At 39.9% G+C, this 17,160-nt stretch overlaps 1 protein-coding gene across 1 annotated transcript in view; it reads right to left on the bottom strand.

The window, feature by feature from the left end:
* Positions 1-2,032: 2,032 nt before the first annotated feature.
* ST8SIA6 (ST8 alpha-N-acetyl-neuraminide alpha-2,8-sialyltransferase 6) overlaps positions 2,033-17,160 on the bottom strand; it is a 166,614-nt gene continuing 151,486 nt past the window's right edge. Inside the window, exon 8 of the mRNA XM_086714833.1 lies at positions 2,033-16,747. Within this exon, the coding sequence (XP_086570959.1) occupies positions 16,273-16,747 (475 nt within the window). The 3' untranslated portion in view covers positions 2,033-16,272. The remainder of the gene's footprint in view (positions 16,748-17,160) is intronic.

Raw genomic sequence — 17,160 nt, 5'->3', positions numbered from 1 at the left:
CGCCTGGGTGGCGCAGTCGGTTAAGCGTCCGACTTCAGCCAGGTCACGATCTCGCGGTCTGTGAGTTTGAGCCCCGCATCAGGCTCTGGGCTGATGGCTCAGAGCCTGGAGCCTGCTTCCGATTCTGTGTCTCCCTCTCTCTCTGCCCCTCCCCCATTCATGCTCTGTCTCTCTCTGTCCCAAAAATAAAATAAAAACATTGAAAAAAAAAAAATTAAAAAAAAAAAAAAAAAAAAAAAACTAGCAGCAGCATCTAATACCTTAAAACCATAATGTTTGGGGGCGCCTGGGTGGCTCAGTCAGTTAGGCATCTGACTTCGGCTCAGGTCATGATCTCACAGGTTCGTGAGTTCGAGCCCCCAGTCAGGCTCCATGCTGACGGCATGGCGCCTGCTTGGGATTCTCTCTCTTTCTGTCCTCCCGCTATTTCTCTCTCAAAATAAACAAGCTTAGAAAAATAAACATCTAAAAAGAAGTAAAAGTGAAAACATCATCATGTTTGGCCAGTGGCGCTCTTAGAAGAAACATTTTTTTTTGGTGTTATCTCTTTCAGAGCCTAGGGCCCAAAAGGAGGGGCTTTCCCACCTTTCGAGTCACCAGATTTACGATTTCACTCTATTCCCTTCCATTTCTGTCTCAAGCCAGCCAATTCTTGCCTGAGCTCAACTCTTTCTTGTGATACCTTCCTATATAGAAGTGATAACAACTAACATTCCTGATGTGTTTCCCAAATTCTTGCCTTCAAGCTCGAGCTTCACTGGCATTTGATCAGCTTTCCTACTTGCTTACAATGTCACCGAATTTTATTTATATATATAAAAATATCTATTTCATTATATATAATATATAAATAATATCTTTATAAACAATAGTATGTATATAAATACTTATGTATTTATAAATGATGTGCGTGTATATATTTGTGTGTGTGTGTGTGTGTGTGTGTGTGTGTGTATATATAATAAAATTGTGGAAGGAAGGAAATTAGGGAAGGAAAAACCTCCTGGAAGGCTGGGTTAGGAGTCATTAACAGGAGAATTCTTCAACATGGAGCATTACGGATGTCTTTCCAAGAAGAGGACCTCAATGTCTGCCTGTACGACAATCCCAGTAGGATTTCACCACTGCTTTGGAACACTGACTGTTGTGTGTGTCTCATTCTTATTTTCTCTCTTTCAGAGATTTTTATTATGTTTATTCTGACATTGGGAGTGAGGGGGTGCAGATAATTCATAGATCCCCAAAATGCTAAGAGCCACATCTGGGCCTTATGGAGGAGACTGCTCATCACCCGGAAACTCCGGTCTCCGAGCTCTATTTGGTAACTGGATGAGTTACTGGGTGGTCCTCCTGTGGGAAGAGAGTATGTTCCATGTGTGGAAAAAGTGTGGAAAAGAGAGGTCTTATTTCTAGAGATTTCCAGCGGTTCACCCAAACCTGTTTCCTTTCCTCCCTCTCCACAGAGATCATGTTTCTTACCCTTCTCTGCGGTAGGACCTGTGATGGGACTCTGCCAATGACCTGTGAGTACAAGTGTGAGGCACCACGCACACCTGGCCCAGAAAAAGCACCCAGATCCGCACTCCTCTGTGTTTGCTCTCTTTCTGTCGGACAGAGGTAAACGGACACGTTTTAGAAGTCGCCAGTCACAGACAGCAGAACACAAAACGCAACATGTCAAATCCTTAGAATGACTGCTTGGAGGCTGATTCCCAATCAGAAACTCCTCTTGAATTTAGAAAACTTAGAAAGAAATGTTGACACCGTTTCAAACGCTCTACATTTTGAGGTTTGTTGGCCACGCTTGCTGGCCTTCCCCCCACACCACACTTCCATTATTTCCAATTCCTTTAACGTTCTGATAAAATTTCCTGATAAAAGTAAATGTGCCACGTTTCAGAAATTTCCTGAAATGTGTGCGGCGAGAGGGGTGAGTGTATCCTACCCGGCAACAGTCCACGAAATTAATTATCTGGAGACGTTTATTAGACAAAGGCTCTGGTTTAGGATTGACACTAAGGAAAGCACAGAAGCACGGACAGCACGTCTTTATTATTCTGAAATGTAAATACTAAAATATCAATGATAGGTACAGAGTTCCAAGGAAGTGATCAATAATGAACCAAATGGACCTTTACAGCTCTTCAAGGATTTAAGCATGAAGCAGTCACTGAATTATCTTAATGTTAGATTTATACTTCATAAGCAAGTACGAATGCATTAATTTTGCCTTTTTCAAATATTAGTATTTTAAAAACCTAGCCATTCAAGTATATCTTTGAAGCTGGCTACTATTACTTTACTTTGAAAAATAATAATTCAATTATAAATTTCTAAAACCTATGGGAAGCTACTATTAATAGAGTCCACTAAATTGTAACAAAAAACGATGTAGAAACATGGTATAAACTAAAATCCGTCTATTCGGGAATAAAAAAAAGACAATCATTTATACACTCAAAAAAAAAGCGTAAGATACTTTACAACATTGATTAATTGCAGTGTAAATAGCAGGGAAGTCTCTTTAAATATATAACACTGACTTTATTTCATTAGAAGTTACATTTGCATTATCATTAGCTCCTAGGATTTTCTTGGGGACACGTTGAAAAGATACAAAAAGAATTTAGATGAGGGGCGTCTGGGTGGCTCAGTCGGTTAAGCGTCAGATTCTTGAACTTCGGCTCAGGTCATGATCTCAGTTTGTGAATTTGAGTCCCGCGTCAGGCTCTGCCCTGACAGTGCAGACATAGCCTGCCTGGGATTCTTTCTCTCCCTGTCTCTCTGCCTCTCCCCTGCTCTCTCTCTAAAAATAAACACTAAAAAAAAGGACTTTATATGAGATAATCATCACCCTCATCCTCGCCGTCCATCCTAACAGCAATGGCTGCAACACTTAAAGGGATCTTCAAACTTCCCCATAGCCCTGTGGGTAGGTACCGACAATAATGGCCGGACAACTCCAGGGGGCGCCACTCGTATACTGGTCTATGTAAATGGTGCCTCTTGGAGTTGTGGACGGCCTCCGGTGCCATATGTGGCAGTCTTGACTTTTATTATTCTCACATTACAGAGGAGGAAACTGAGGGTCATAAAGAGGAGGAAAAAAAAAATGAAAGAAGATGAAATTTATACCAGAGGGTCGCTTTGCTTTAGGAGTAGGATTAAAATGAATTCATTTTGAAAAGACAAATAACACCTGTGCTGCTAATAAGTATTAAAGCAATGAAATTAAGTTTGGCGAAAGTTAACCCTTGCCTGTTCCTGGGCAGCTGCCCATCAATGAATGGTGAAGCCGTCTACTAACCAGCAACCAGGACAACTTAGGGCACCTCTTCTGTGTTCCTCCAGCTTTCTGGGCATTTCTCTCTGATCATATCACTGCGCTCTATTATAGTTCTTTAACATGCTAGTTCTCTCCCTGGAATCTAAATTCCTTAGGAGTCAACTGTCCCATATTTGTTATCTCTAGAAATAAGCACATAATAGACATTCTATCGGTTTTTGGGGGAATTGATGAAAGGAACATTAGTTTTCAAATAAACCTGAATGCTAGATTTTTAAAGTTGGTTTTCTACCAGTCACATTTGAGAATCAAAACCTCAACACATTTCAGCAATCAAGCTGCAAGGAAATGGAGGAAAATGTTATTTGACAATCAAAGGCAGCTTTGTAAAAGAATTTCCTTATCATGAAATCCCAGGAGTTGAACTACGTGTGGTATGCTGGCAAAAAACAACATCACATATCTCATATGAAGACAATTTTAACAGTAAAAAAAACAATGTGTCCTCTTAGAGAGTTCCACCCAATTGTTCATTTCCCCAAGTTTGGACTAATTCGAACTTGAAGATTATTTAATGTTGAAGAAAAAAAAAATAGTTACAGTTTAGAGTCACGTACTTCGCAAAGTTTTTAAGGCAACTTGAAGAAATAATGAGCTATATTTAAAATTATTTCAAGAGGTGTATTGCTTCTAGATTGTCCTTTTTCTGGTTTGTTTGTTTGTTCTTATCTTGGACAAATACTTTCCACTGGTTTGTTGATCTTTTGGAATAAAGTAAAGAACTTTCAAGATGAGGACAAGAAACCCCAAAGGACATACGTCCCGGATGCCTTTTCTGAGACCTGGCAGATGGTTAAGCAGAGGGAGGGAGTCATACTCATAAATTTGGTGGCTCTGATGCAGAGAGAAAACTTTGGAAATTTAAAGGATAAGACAGCTTTAAGCTTTGAGATCTCAGATATATGAAAAACAACACTAGAATATCACTGTCTACTCAGGAACCTATTATATGAAGTGTCTGAGGCAAGACAGAGGCTGTGTTTAGTGTCAGAAATGCCATTTCTTATTATTAAACAAAAGTGCTTTGCTATCTCGTATGTCTCAGAGATTGACAAGTCCTACCTCAAAGTGTCCACTATTATACGATACGTACACTTTTCCTGTGTATCTACTGAGGATCCTGAATTAAAAGTCAAGCTCGCCACTTGGGATGGAATGATGGGGACGGGTTTTTTTTTTTTTTTATATCACCTTGCAAAGGTGCCAATGTTGAGGGTTGACAAAATGCTAGCAGGTGCATGGCTCAACTCAGGAAGTTTTTATGAAGTCATGAAGGTCGGAATTCATTGGTTCCAACACATGTCATGAAGTGGAAGGGAAAACATGCCACAGGAGACTTCAGAGTTCCCTGCTCAAGGACATATTTATAGTAGTCTCGAGGTGTCTGGGTAGCTCAGTTGGTTAATGGTCCGACTCTTGATTTCAGCTCAGGTCAGGATCTCATGGTTCATGGGATCGAGGCCCGCATCAGGGTCCGTGCTGACAGTTAAAGAGCCTGCTGGGGATTCTCTCTCTCCCTTTCTCTCTGCTTCTCTCCCTCTCTGAAAAATAAACAAATACACTTAAAATTTTTTTTTAAAGTAGTCTCAACATCTGTTGGAAGTCGGGGGAGTGAAGATGGGGGAAACCATAAAAATTCCAGTCTTTAGTCATAACCCTCAGAAAGCTTGTGATAGAAGAAACTACCTTAAGGTTTTCTTAGGGCATATGGAAATCAGAGACTTTTGAAGACCCAAGGATTCTGTTTTGTTTGAGTCACTGCAGTAACTTCACTGAATAATATACTGTGGGAGAGGAAACCCGCTGACTGCCATTTCCTACTACTTGGTTTCCTAATTTGTATCCAGAGGCCATAGAGGCTGTTAAGAAGCTGGCTCAAAATGAGTGATAATAATGAGAATTTTGTGAATAGTTTTCAGACTGCATTTACCGACAACTCAAAATAGCACTTGCAGGCTGACTACACATACGCCCAAGTACTGCAAAAACTAGAAAACGGTATTCTCAGGAACAAAATCGATGCGCTGACTCCAGGGTTAGCTATGTAACTAACGGTCATGCTCTTCACCCAGATTAGGGAAACAATCTAGCAGATCCGTTGAGAAGAAAATATGCTTCCTGAAATCCATGACTAATCACATTGTGCTTTTATGTAAGAGAATAACCTTGTTCTTGGACAGTACATGCTGATTTAGGGTAAAGGATCATGGTATCTTCACTGTACCCTCAAATCAATCGTTGATTCCACATGTAGGCATAGATGAGGTGCTCATCATACAATTCTTGGTAATTTTCTGTAAGTTTGAAAAATTAAAAATAAAAGTTGTTTTTTTTTTTTAAAGATGCATTTTCTGGGCACCTGGGTGGCTCAGTTGGTTAAGCATCTGACTTTGGCTCAGGTCCTGATATCGCAGTTCATGAGTTCGAGCCCCACGTTGGATTCTGTGCTGACAGCTCAGAGCCTGGAGCCTGCTTTGATTCTGTGTCTCTGTCTCTCTCTGGCCCTCCCCAGCTCGTATACTGTCTCTCTCTCACTCAAAAATAAACATTAAAAATTAAAAAAGAATGCATTTCCCCCCATCTTCCATCTCTCAGATGTGTCATCTGGTTCAAGTACCTTACTGTTTTGAAACTTCAACGTTACCATCTGGAAATAATACTGTTGACAACCTCAGGGCACCTGGCTGGCTCAGTTGGTTAAGAGTCCAACTCTTGGTTTTGGCTCAGGTCATAATCTCATGGTCATGAGATTGAGCCCCACATCGGGCTCTGTGCTGACAGCACGGAGCCTGCTTGGGATTCTCTCTCTCTGCCCCTCCCCTGCTCTCTTTCTCTCTCAAAATAAATAAATATTACAAAAAAAAATACTGGTGACAACCTCAAGGAAGTCAATGAAATAAGCCATAACTCAAAAAATTTAGTGATAGATCATCACAAATCTGAAAAATTTTTTCTACTTATATACTTGATTGTGCATTTTGGTTTTGGCCAATTAGAAACAGCCTAGTACTCATGTGCTGTCCACCCTGATAATAAAATATGCTGATATTATCTTTATTAAATGACCATCAGTGCTTAGTGATATTCAGGTTTTGTAAATGCAAATATTATAAAGCAGACTATTACTGAAGTGCTCTGTTTAATTACAAAACAAGTATATGTATCCAAAGATAGTTGTTAGGTGAACCTGACTGGATCGGGAATTTGTCTGAAGTTAAACTCGGTTCAGAAACAGTGTGGAAATTTTAGCAGTTTCTCTAAAAACAGAAAAGAGAGAAAAAACAGGAAACAAATGTTTCCTTAAGTATTTCTAAGTGCACTCGAAATGTTAATCATTATTTTCGTCATTTAGAGACAATGAAGTCATTTGCTGTTATCAATGTGTCACGGTGGCAGAAGAAATATTTTATCAACAAAAAAATAAATATCAACACCTCCTCTTGAGTAAGAGGATACCAGTGTTCCAATTAGGATCAAGGCTATTTTTCACACAATGGACTATTTTTCTGATCCTCACGAGAGCTACAATCACTCTAGCAACTTCAATGTCTAACTTTAATTCCACTTAGAAATATTTTGACACACTGACGATAGTTACATATGTTACTCCAGTGAAAATGAGAGGTTGCTTTTGCCTTTAGAATACTGAACATACTACTTTATGAAGATATTCTGTGGGGCGAGTACTTCCATCCACATTTCTTAGCATAAGAAAAGGAGATGAAATATATTCATAGCCCCAAAAGAAAGCTGGTAATGGAATGAACTAGGGGAGAAATGGAGCTGACCATACAGCCTTCTAATTTGTGTCTTTTCTAGAAGGCTGCACACGCAGAAGACAAAGTCCATTCACCATGGACACAAAAAATACGTTGAAAATCCAAGCCAATTCTTAAAAACCTGATCTGCAGTGAGACCAGCTATGGCTGTTCTCGAGTCTCAAGGGCGGTGGAAATACTACATTTCTGGTTACGAGTATTTAAAGCCCTAACTTTAAGCTTTTGGCTGAGTTATACGGCACAGCCCCACTGGGTCCTGTTTATGAAATTCTCATTTCAAAGAACCTGGGGGACCACACATGTTCGACCTGGACACCTTGGAGAATAAAAGGGGATAAACTAGGTCTATGTGAGTAAAGCAGGACATAAACGTTCCATAGACTACTGCCTTTTACTGATGCAAAGTGGAAGGAAGCATTCTCTTCAAGAGATGTTTGTTACTAGAGGACCAGCCATTCCTCTATGACTAGAACTACCATGGTGCAGCTAATATATAGGGAATTTCATGAGTCTCAGAAGAGCAACTTGGATAAATACCTAATGAGAAGGGTACCATTCTGGGAAGCCAACAGCATTGGGTACTTAAGACAAAGTTGTTGAAATATCACTGTATTGACTTCAAGATCAGTGAGCTCAGAAAGTCTACTGTAAGGGCAAAGTCTTAACAGCTTATTTCTAAAACTTCACACATGAGCAAACATTTCATTTCACATATTTGATGAAAATTAATCAAGGCAGTGTCTTACAAATAAAGCAAATAAGAGTATGGGATCCTACATATTACATTCTGATTAATACCACAGAAGGATCTGTGCCCCAAATGAAAATGTAAAAGGTATTATTTATATAAGAATTGCTTCTGGAGTTAATGCATTCAATGTCTAATAACTAATTTTATGGAAAAAAAAATTGAAAGCCACATCGTGTATTTTCTCCATGATCAACAGGATAGCATACTAACAAGCTTCAGGGCTTGCAAGAAAGACCACGAAATGTGGAGTCAGAACTAGTTGGATTCAAACTTGACATCGATCACTCAGTTGGTGAATGACACAAGGAACACCACTTGTAGCAGCGATGGTTAGATATCCATCCAACACCTGCTTTTCCTTTCCTCCTTCTCAACAGAACCCTACATTTGTTTAGGTACACACTTGTTCCCCTTGTGTATCCCTTATCTTACCCCAGGGGTAGGATTACTTATAAAAGTTGGCTCCATATTCCCTTTATTCCCTTTGCCAATGACTGGTTTAGGAATGTGCATGTGACCAACGTGAGCCAATGAGAAACAAGGAAAGGTTTGATGGGCCCATGGGGAAAGTTCTTTCTCCTTCTTTTGGGACAGTGTCAAGAAATGACTCTCTCCTCATCTCTGGATATGTTCAGGTGTACATTTATGAGGCCTGCATGTGCTGCGTTTGTTCAACAATGAGTCTTAGGATGAAGTCAACACACAGAGTTAAGCCTAACTATCACTCTTGCAGGGAAATGAAGCCAGAACAAAAGTTCTCAGCTTGCCCTGTTTTGGACATCTAGATTTGTGGCCAAGATTTCGACATGACTGAAGCCAGTTTGATGGAGCTTTCGGATATTTTCAGCTGGAGGTACTCTGATCCTCCTGAGTCCTTTTCGCATCTGTGAAAAGCAGACTGACCGCTACATCGCAATCTTGCAAGAATTCATGATAATGCATGTAAAGTATTACACACAGTGCTTGGCACATTAATACAAGCTTCCAGTAAATGGAATCAGATTTGAGTTTGCCACTTGCCTGGTCACCTTGGCTAACCACGATCTTTAGCAAATTTTTAATAGCCTTGATTTCTGATTGCTCACATTTCCATATCAGATGAGACTGGTAATATTAGCCTCCAAAGAATACACTGTAATAGCTGAAGCAAGGATCTCAAATCTCTTTGAGGCCCTCAAAAGGCAAAGAATGGAATAATGTGTTGGTATTTTATTGGCTATCACACACACATACACACACACACACCTTAAAGCAAATAAAATAGAACCAGGCTGAGAAAAGAAATTAATCTATCCCATTAAATGCTTATTTCAAAAAGAACTCAGGAGAATGCAACATATTGGAAACTTACAAAATTAATTAAACTTTAGAATGAATACAGTAGGATATATAGAAACGTATTGTGTAAGCTTGAATCATCATTCCTTAATTTAGAAAAGTTAAAATTTGGGACTGAGCAAGAAGAACATGACAACGAAAGAAATAAAAACCCAATATGATGAGGATGTAATTCCAAAATTAAAAATTTTGGATAATGTTATTTTTTAAACAAAGCAACATGAACAACACTTAAACTAAAGAGAGAATATTGATTAAGCACACCAGCTTTAGGCATATAACCTGAATTTGAAACTTGTCTCTGACACTTGCATGCTATGCAATCTTGGGCAAGTTGCTTATCCTCTCTTAGCTGGTTTTCTCATATATGAGAAATAAAAAATGGAGATAATAAGATCTACCTCATAGACTTAGGCTTAAAAAAGATAAAATAATGTACAGGTGCTGAGTATATAGGAAGCCCTTAATAAAATATTTTTACTATATTCTTATAATAAAGTGAGCCCCATGGAATCCCAATGACTTCTGGTAGTCTAGCATAGAACCTGGGGTTTAAGAAAAAAAAACAGACTCAAATTTTCAGGTTCTAGCATAGAACCTGGGGTTAAAAACAACAACAACAACAAAAAAAAACAAAAACAAAAACAAAAACAGGCTCAAATTTCAGATGGGCCAAGGAAATTTCTAGATGATATTTCCAGCAACCCCAATAAAAGACAGGTGACATATAAAATCATATGGGAATTTCTCCTGGATAAGACAGAGAGGCAGGGACTAGATTTAACCTGCTATCTGAAGCAATTAAAAAATAACAGACAAGATATATGAAACAATGTTTTCCAGATATTGAACATTAGGCAACTCAGGAAAGTAATCCTTGAGAAAAAGACTCCAGGTTAGCAGAGTCCCACAGTGGCCCTAGCTTACTGCCTAGATGGTTACCAGGCCACAGCACAGGGAGGGGACACTCAGGCAGAGTCCGGTGGTCTCTGTGAGTAGGAGTCAGGGTGTGCCAAGGTAAATCCAGAGTGGAGAGGGCTTCACAGAGAAAAATCTCTGCACAGGGTTCTCCTCTAGCCTTCAGTGAGTACAGACCAGCATATGTGAGGGAGGAAACTACCTAAATCTGGAAAAGAATCACCCAAAAGGAGAAGAAACAAGTCCTAAAAGTTAAAAAGGACAGAATAATTCACGCTGTTCCCAGACAGAAAAGAAAATCTTGTAATTCATGGGGGTACTGGGTAGGGTACTCATAAGGGTATCATCTCAGTATGAGAAAAACTTGAAAGAGAGACATTGAATGAGCGGGGGAGGGGCAGAGAAAGAGAGAGAAGGAGAGGGAGAGGGAGAGAATCTCAAGCAGACTCTGCACCATCAACACAGAGCCGCACAGGGGGCTTGAACTCACCAACTGTGAGATCTGACCTGAGCCAAAACCAAGAGTTGGGCACTTAAACGACTGAGCCACCAGGTGCTCTAGCACTTCTATGGTTTTTAACGAAGTCTAAAAGTAAGCCTCGAAAAGGAACCAACTGTTTACAAGTAACTGAATTTCTCCCCAGAAAAAATCTCAACATATTTATAGAAACATCAAAATATTCAACACCCACCGAAATAAAATTCACAATGTTCGGCATTCAATAAAAAAATTCCAGACTTTCAAAGAAGCAGGAAAATATAACTTATAGTGAGGAGAAAAATCTATCAGTGGAAACAGATCCAGGAATTACACCAATGATGGAATTAATAAGGACACTGAAAGGGTTATAAGTATATTCCATATGTTCAAGAATGCAGAAGAATTTTAAAAAAAGGTAGAGGAATGAACAAGCCTGTTAAATAAAGACATGGAAGCTATAAAAAGGCACGAACTGAACATCTATCAATGTTTGAAATGAAAAACATACTGGATGAGATTGATGCCAGATTAGACACTGGAGAAGAAAATATTAGTCAAGTTGAAGATACAGGAATAGGAACTATCAAAATGAAAGACCCCCCCAAAAATTATTAAAAAAAGGAAGAATGAACAGAGAGTCAGTGAGCTAGAGAACAAATTTCAAGGAGCGTAATGTATGTGTTAACTGGTGTCCCTGAAGAAGAAGGAAGAGGAACAGAAAAAATATGTGAAAATAATGTCTTTTCTCCATTATGTAAGCAGTGTATCTTTATCATGTATCGCCCACATTTTCCTTATAAAAAGAAGAGTGCTCCTGGAAGAGTGATGACCCAGAGAAGATACAGGCATGAGAAATATCCCTGTCCATCCATCTTCAGGAAAAGTAATGGTGACTTTTACTATGGGATCAGGCTTTTCGAAGCCATATGCAAATAGGAAGGCTTTAACTTATCCAGAGGATTGTTTTTAATCAAAGATAAAGAAGGGCACCTGGGTGGCTCAGTTGGTTGAATGACTTCAGCTCAGCTCATCATCTCACAGTTTGTGAGTTCGAGCCCCGCGTCGGGCTTGCTACTTTCAGTGCACGGCCCGCTTCAGAACTTCTGTCCGCCACTCTCTCTGTCCCTTCCCCACTCACGCTCTCTCTCTCAAAAATAAACGGAATATTAAACATTTAAAAAATTTTTAATGTTTACTTATTCTTGAGAGACAGAGCACAAGTTGGGAAGGGGCAGAGAGAGTGGGAGACACAGAATCTGAAGCAGGCTCCAGCTTACAGCTGGTGCTTACAGCTCAGAGCCTGGCGTGGGGCTTGAACCCATGGACTGGAAGATCATGACTTGAGCTGAAGTCAGATGCTTAACTGACTGAGCCACCCAGGTGCCCCTAAAAACATTTTTTTTAAATAAAACAGTAAAAGTAAGAAATATTCTTACTAGGTCAAGGGCTTCGGATATTTCATGAGAATCTCTGAGATTTCTTGTGTTTACTAGCATAACAATGTGTTTTCACGTCATGTTACATAAATAAAATGTTTTGCATGTCATAAATATACTACACATTGCATCTTAACTATACTTTTCAGGTAGCTATTTAGGATGGGAGCAGATCTGTTATCTACAAGATTTTCCAATTTTCCTAAAGCTTCCTGAAATTCATGGAATGATTTAAGGTACATGACATGATATAGTATTGAGCTGGTACATTTTTTGTAAGCAAGAAAAAAAAACCTAGCCTCAAACAGGCCTGATTTATGGCTTAATTCAGTATTCTATACATACAGAGTCCTCAAAAGAAAAAAAGAAAGTCCTTGGCTGATTACCTGGCTGAGAGCCCACATATTTACATGCAGAAGAAAATCTTCTTTCATGAGAGTCATGATCTACTTGCCTTTCTCTTTTGTTAGGAGAAAAAAAAATCCGAGACTTCAAGGACCATTATATTGTGTAATGCTTAACTCTATGCAGTCGTTCACGGAGTCCTTTCAAGGGACCATACAGCACTATGGACTATATGTTTAAATATATAATCTGCCTTACCCTCAGATTTAGACGAAAATTATTTTAGAATCTTGCTATTTGGTTACATTGTCCAGTGGCACTGAACAAGTAAAAAACAGAATCAAGCAAGCTAGTATTTCCCCTAGAAAACTAGTGACATGTGGTATTACGAACAGGAGTCCTGACTAAAGTTTGGTACTTTCTAGTACCAGTAATCAGACTTTCTATTTTCAACGCTCATGGATGCACTTCAAGTTTAAGAGCGGAAGATCAAATCCAATCCATCAATATTTAAGCAATGCTCATTATGCCCATAGATTCCTGAGAGTGTCACAGTCAGACTTGGTGGTTAATCTATAAGATGGAGTTCACAGTTTTCTTTGTTTTGATCTTGGTATAAAAACTTGTAATAATTTGCCATTACAGAACAAAAAGAACTGTGACTTATGATTTACAATTCACACAGCTGATACATTGTATCATCAAAATTTATGGGTTTTTTTCCTTTTTTTTTTTTTAACTTTTTTTAATGTTTATTTATTCTTGAGAGAGACAGAGACAGAATGTGAGTAGGTTAGGGGCAGAGAGAGAGGGAGACACAGAATCCGAAGCAGGCTCCAGGCTCTGAGCTGTCAGCACAGAGCCCGATGCAGGGCTTGAACCCACCAACTGTGAGATCATGACCTGAGCCGAAGTCGGTCACTCAACCGCCTGAGCCACCCCGGGTGCCCCAAAACTTATGTTTTATTGTATTTTAGAAAGTTAAAAAAATTCTATTTTGGCACAAAAGGGCATTATTGGCACATCATAATGGGACATGTGGTAAGTTGTCCTCCACCAAAGAGGAAATGTTGTGATGTGAGTGAGGCCTCCCATTGATTTCACAAGTTACAGACCAACTTGGGAAAGAGAAACAAAGAAAACCATGTTCTTTTTGATCAAAGACTTTTGGTTAATGCGACCCTAACCTAGCCAGGATTGTTGCAAAATTTCAACATGCTTTTAGGATGCCAATACAAATATTAATATAAATGTTAAAAAGAAAACCAACTTCAGTTATGTTCATGTAGAAAGGTCTACAATTATCTCCACAACTTGTTTTTTTTTTTTCCTACTTAACTTTTACTAGAATGTTGGTATCCTTAGGATGTGGCTTCTTGATCTCACAGTGTTGGGGGAGGTCATCAAGAGGACACGATTGCCAGTTGACCCATGAGCTGGACCCCAGCAACTGGAGGCTCCTTATTCCCTCCCCTGTCCCTGGCATGTGCATTCTATTTGTCTTCCCTGCTCCCAGAAGCTTCCCCAAGGACACAGCCCTGAGCCAGTGATGTGGTGTTGAGACCAAGTGGACAATTTACACGTCAGACCCCGGTTAAGGCCTCTACATAAACTTTTAAGTTTAGCAGACAGATGTGGAGGCCTACTAGTCTTGTGGCCACCCAAGACAATCCCATATGCAAGGTCCCTTGCTTATTTAAAGGGCCACCTACCAATCTGAAGTGGCCTGCCTCTTTGTTTGGTCTCTCTCTGTGTTCTGTGGACAGGGGCCAGTTTTGGATTACACCTGGGAAGTTCCAGAGAAGTCTGCGATCCAACACATACCATTTCAAATACTTCTGAAATTTGTTATCAATGACACTGAAGATTCTACTTTGATATTCTAGAGAAGATTTCCTCAGGTGAAACAGTAAGTTATATGGGGGAAAACGTAAGTAATCTCTGCCCTTAATCATATATAATTTTTACTAAAATAACTTCTGAATATCTACTCCTTCATCACCACAAAACGAAAAGATGAATAAATTAGACTTCATGTAACTAAAAGCACGCTCCTTTTAGAAAATATTTATACATGAAGTTTTAAGCAATTTATGGAGCCAACAGGTTTCATCTGCTACAGAAGAACAAATAAAATGTGATCAAAGAATGGCATAAAACAATGTCAACCACAATGAAATGGAAGAGGTACTTTACCAAAATAAGCAGCTGACAGCAGAGTGTTCTTAAAAGGGAACCTTTAGTAAAACAGCAGTCTGGCTACGGTAAGAATTCAGAATTGTATTTGTAATTAATTCAGCACGCTGCCAGTCTGCTCCACTCCTATTTCTGCCCTCCTTGCAACGGTACAAAGACAAGCAAGACAAGCGGGGGAAAGTATAAACACAGCTACTCAGTTCAGTCAAATAACTTATGCAGCCGATGCAGGGATGGCCTATGTTAACAGGTATCGTCATCATGTAAGGGACTGGTATAAAAATGGCAATATTTGATATCACTGAAGCTTTATTTGATGTTTGAATTATTAGTCTTACTTCTCATGTGAATATACACCTTTCCTTGTGAGAATTAAGTTTTTGTGTATTTTAATCCTTACAGCTTGCCTATGAAATCAATCAGGTCACTATCACTGCCATTTCACAGAGGCGGGCCCAAGCCATCATTCCCATGCACTATAACCTGCCTTTAAGTGACAGTTTTTGGGGCAAAGACCATGATTTACCTTCAAATATCCTCATTTGCGTGAATCAGAATCAAGGGGACAGCTTTTTTCCCCATCACCTTCCCTCTACCTGGAATCTTCTTCATTTGTTAACACCTTACTCATTTTCTGGGCTTCACTCAGAAATGACCTCTTCTCTGAAACAGATTCCACTGAAATAGATTTATTTATTCCTACCTCTGTTTCCTCACAGTACTTTATTCAAAGCTGTTGTAATAACATTTATTATACCGTATTACAGTTGGTCATACACGTGTCCATTTCTTCCTGAAGGGCTTGGTCTTTATGTCCCTCTCACAGACACAGCCTGTTACAGGGTCTGGCATGAAGTAGCTGTTTGATAATTAAAAAAACAACAACAACAACTAAATTGAATGCGTGACCCCACAGATAAGAACACAGGTAAGAAAAACCGGGTACTGTAACTCCTCATGCTCTTGAAATAGGTTCTCAGTGGAAAAGGAAAATGCTTAAGAGTAAAGTCAGGAAGTTAATATAAATTATAAAGAGTGACTTTGAAATGTAGACAAAGGAGGAAAAACATTGGCCTAAGTCCAACCAACACACCGTTGCAGCTAACGACACAATTTGTGAAGGTAATCAGAAGCAGGCACATTATCACCCAAAGAGAAGGATTTGATTCCTGAAGAATCAAGGGTTTGCTGTAAGTCCTCATATGCACTCTTCGAAGACAGGAAGAAGGACGAGAAGGATATGACCCATAATAGAGAGGCGTGCTGAGGAAAGAGCCCCAGCGAACGCTGGCATTTCACAGCTGTTCTCTCCAGGAAGGGTCCTCAAGACCACCCGCCTTTTATTATCAGTCTGGTGAGAGTGGAAACGGCTACAATAGATACCAACAAGGAAAAATTCGGGGAGTCCCTACCTCATCAGGCCAAATCCTTTGCCAAGGGTTTTCACAGATTACCACGTTTGCCTGAAGCGAGTTAGATTATCACGGTCCCCATTTCACAGGGAGGGAAACTGCAAATCCGAACAAGTTCATGAGCTGCTGAGGACGCAAGCTTAGCGGGGAGCTCTGATCAAACCAGGTTTCAGGGCTCTTTCTCTTCTCCCTACAACCATGGCTTTTCCTGTGGGGAAACACTGTCACTCACCCACCGCGTTGTATCAAAACCACCCCCACCTTAAGATACTATGCTTGGGCGATGTCACATTTGCTAAATTGCAATTTGAGGATTCCCTTCAAGTGAAGTTGGAGAATTTGTCTATATTCTTTGGGCATCTCATGGAAACCGCGTTTAGGGAGGTTGTTGTCGTAGTAGTGATGGCTGACGGGTGTGTCTTTTACCGTTCTAGAGAAGGGCCAAAAGCCATACAGCTTCACGTGCTCACACAGCTCCACGGCCACACTTGTGACCATCAGGCCAGAGGACAGGCGAAACTCTGTCACACCTTCAGTTCTCCAGAAGAGGGCGAGATTTCTCAGGTACTTGGGATGGAAAAAGAGAACCTTTTGTCTTGCATGAGCCTCTTTGAGTGTGTTATACACTTTAAAAGAGGCAATGGTGTTGGCCCTGAAAGAAAACGCCGGCAGAAGAAGGAATGCGTCTCCGTAGGTTGCAATGTCCTCCAGAAATATTTCTTTCTTTTTCTTTAAGTTCCCATACCTGCCAGATTAAAACAAAAACAAAAGCAAAAAACCACCACCATCATCATTATGATCAAAGTAGCAGTTTGGGTTACATAAGGCTGAACTGACCACTGGCCAAGCAACTGAACCACTTTTAAGAGACAATGGACTCAAGTACAAGGAAGCATCCTATAAATATCAAGGGGTAGGTCTTCACTGCTCTTTTGAGGTATCTGTAAGCCTTCATTTATATTTTCTTTCTTTTTTTTTCAATGCTTATTTATTTTTGAGAGACAGAGAGAAACAGAGCGTGAGCGGGGAAGGGGCACAGAGAGAGGGAGACACAGAATCGGAAGCAGGTTCCAGGCTAGGCTCTGAGCTGTCAGCACAGAGCCCGAAGTGGGGCTTGAACCCACAGACCGTGAGATCATGACCTGAGCTGAAGTCAGA

The sequence above is a fragment of the Puma concolor genome, chromosome B4, assembly GCF_028749965.1.
Source record: "Puma concolor isolate L17-30 chromosome B4, mPumCon1.1.hap2, whole genome shotgun sequence".
Taxonomy (NCBI): Eukaryota; Metazoa; Chordata; class Mammalia; order Carnivora; family Felidae; genus Puma; species Puma concolor.
This window is presented reverse-complemented; position numbering and strand designations above follow the sequence as displayed.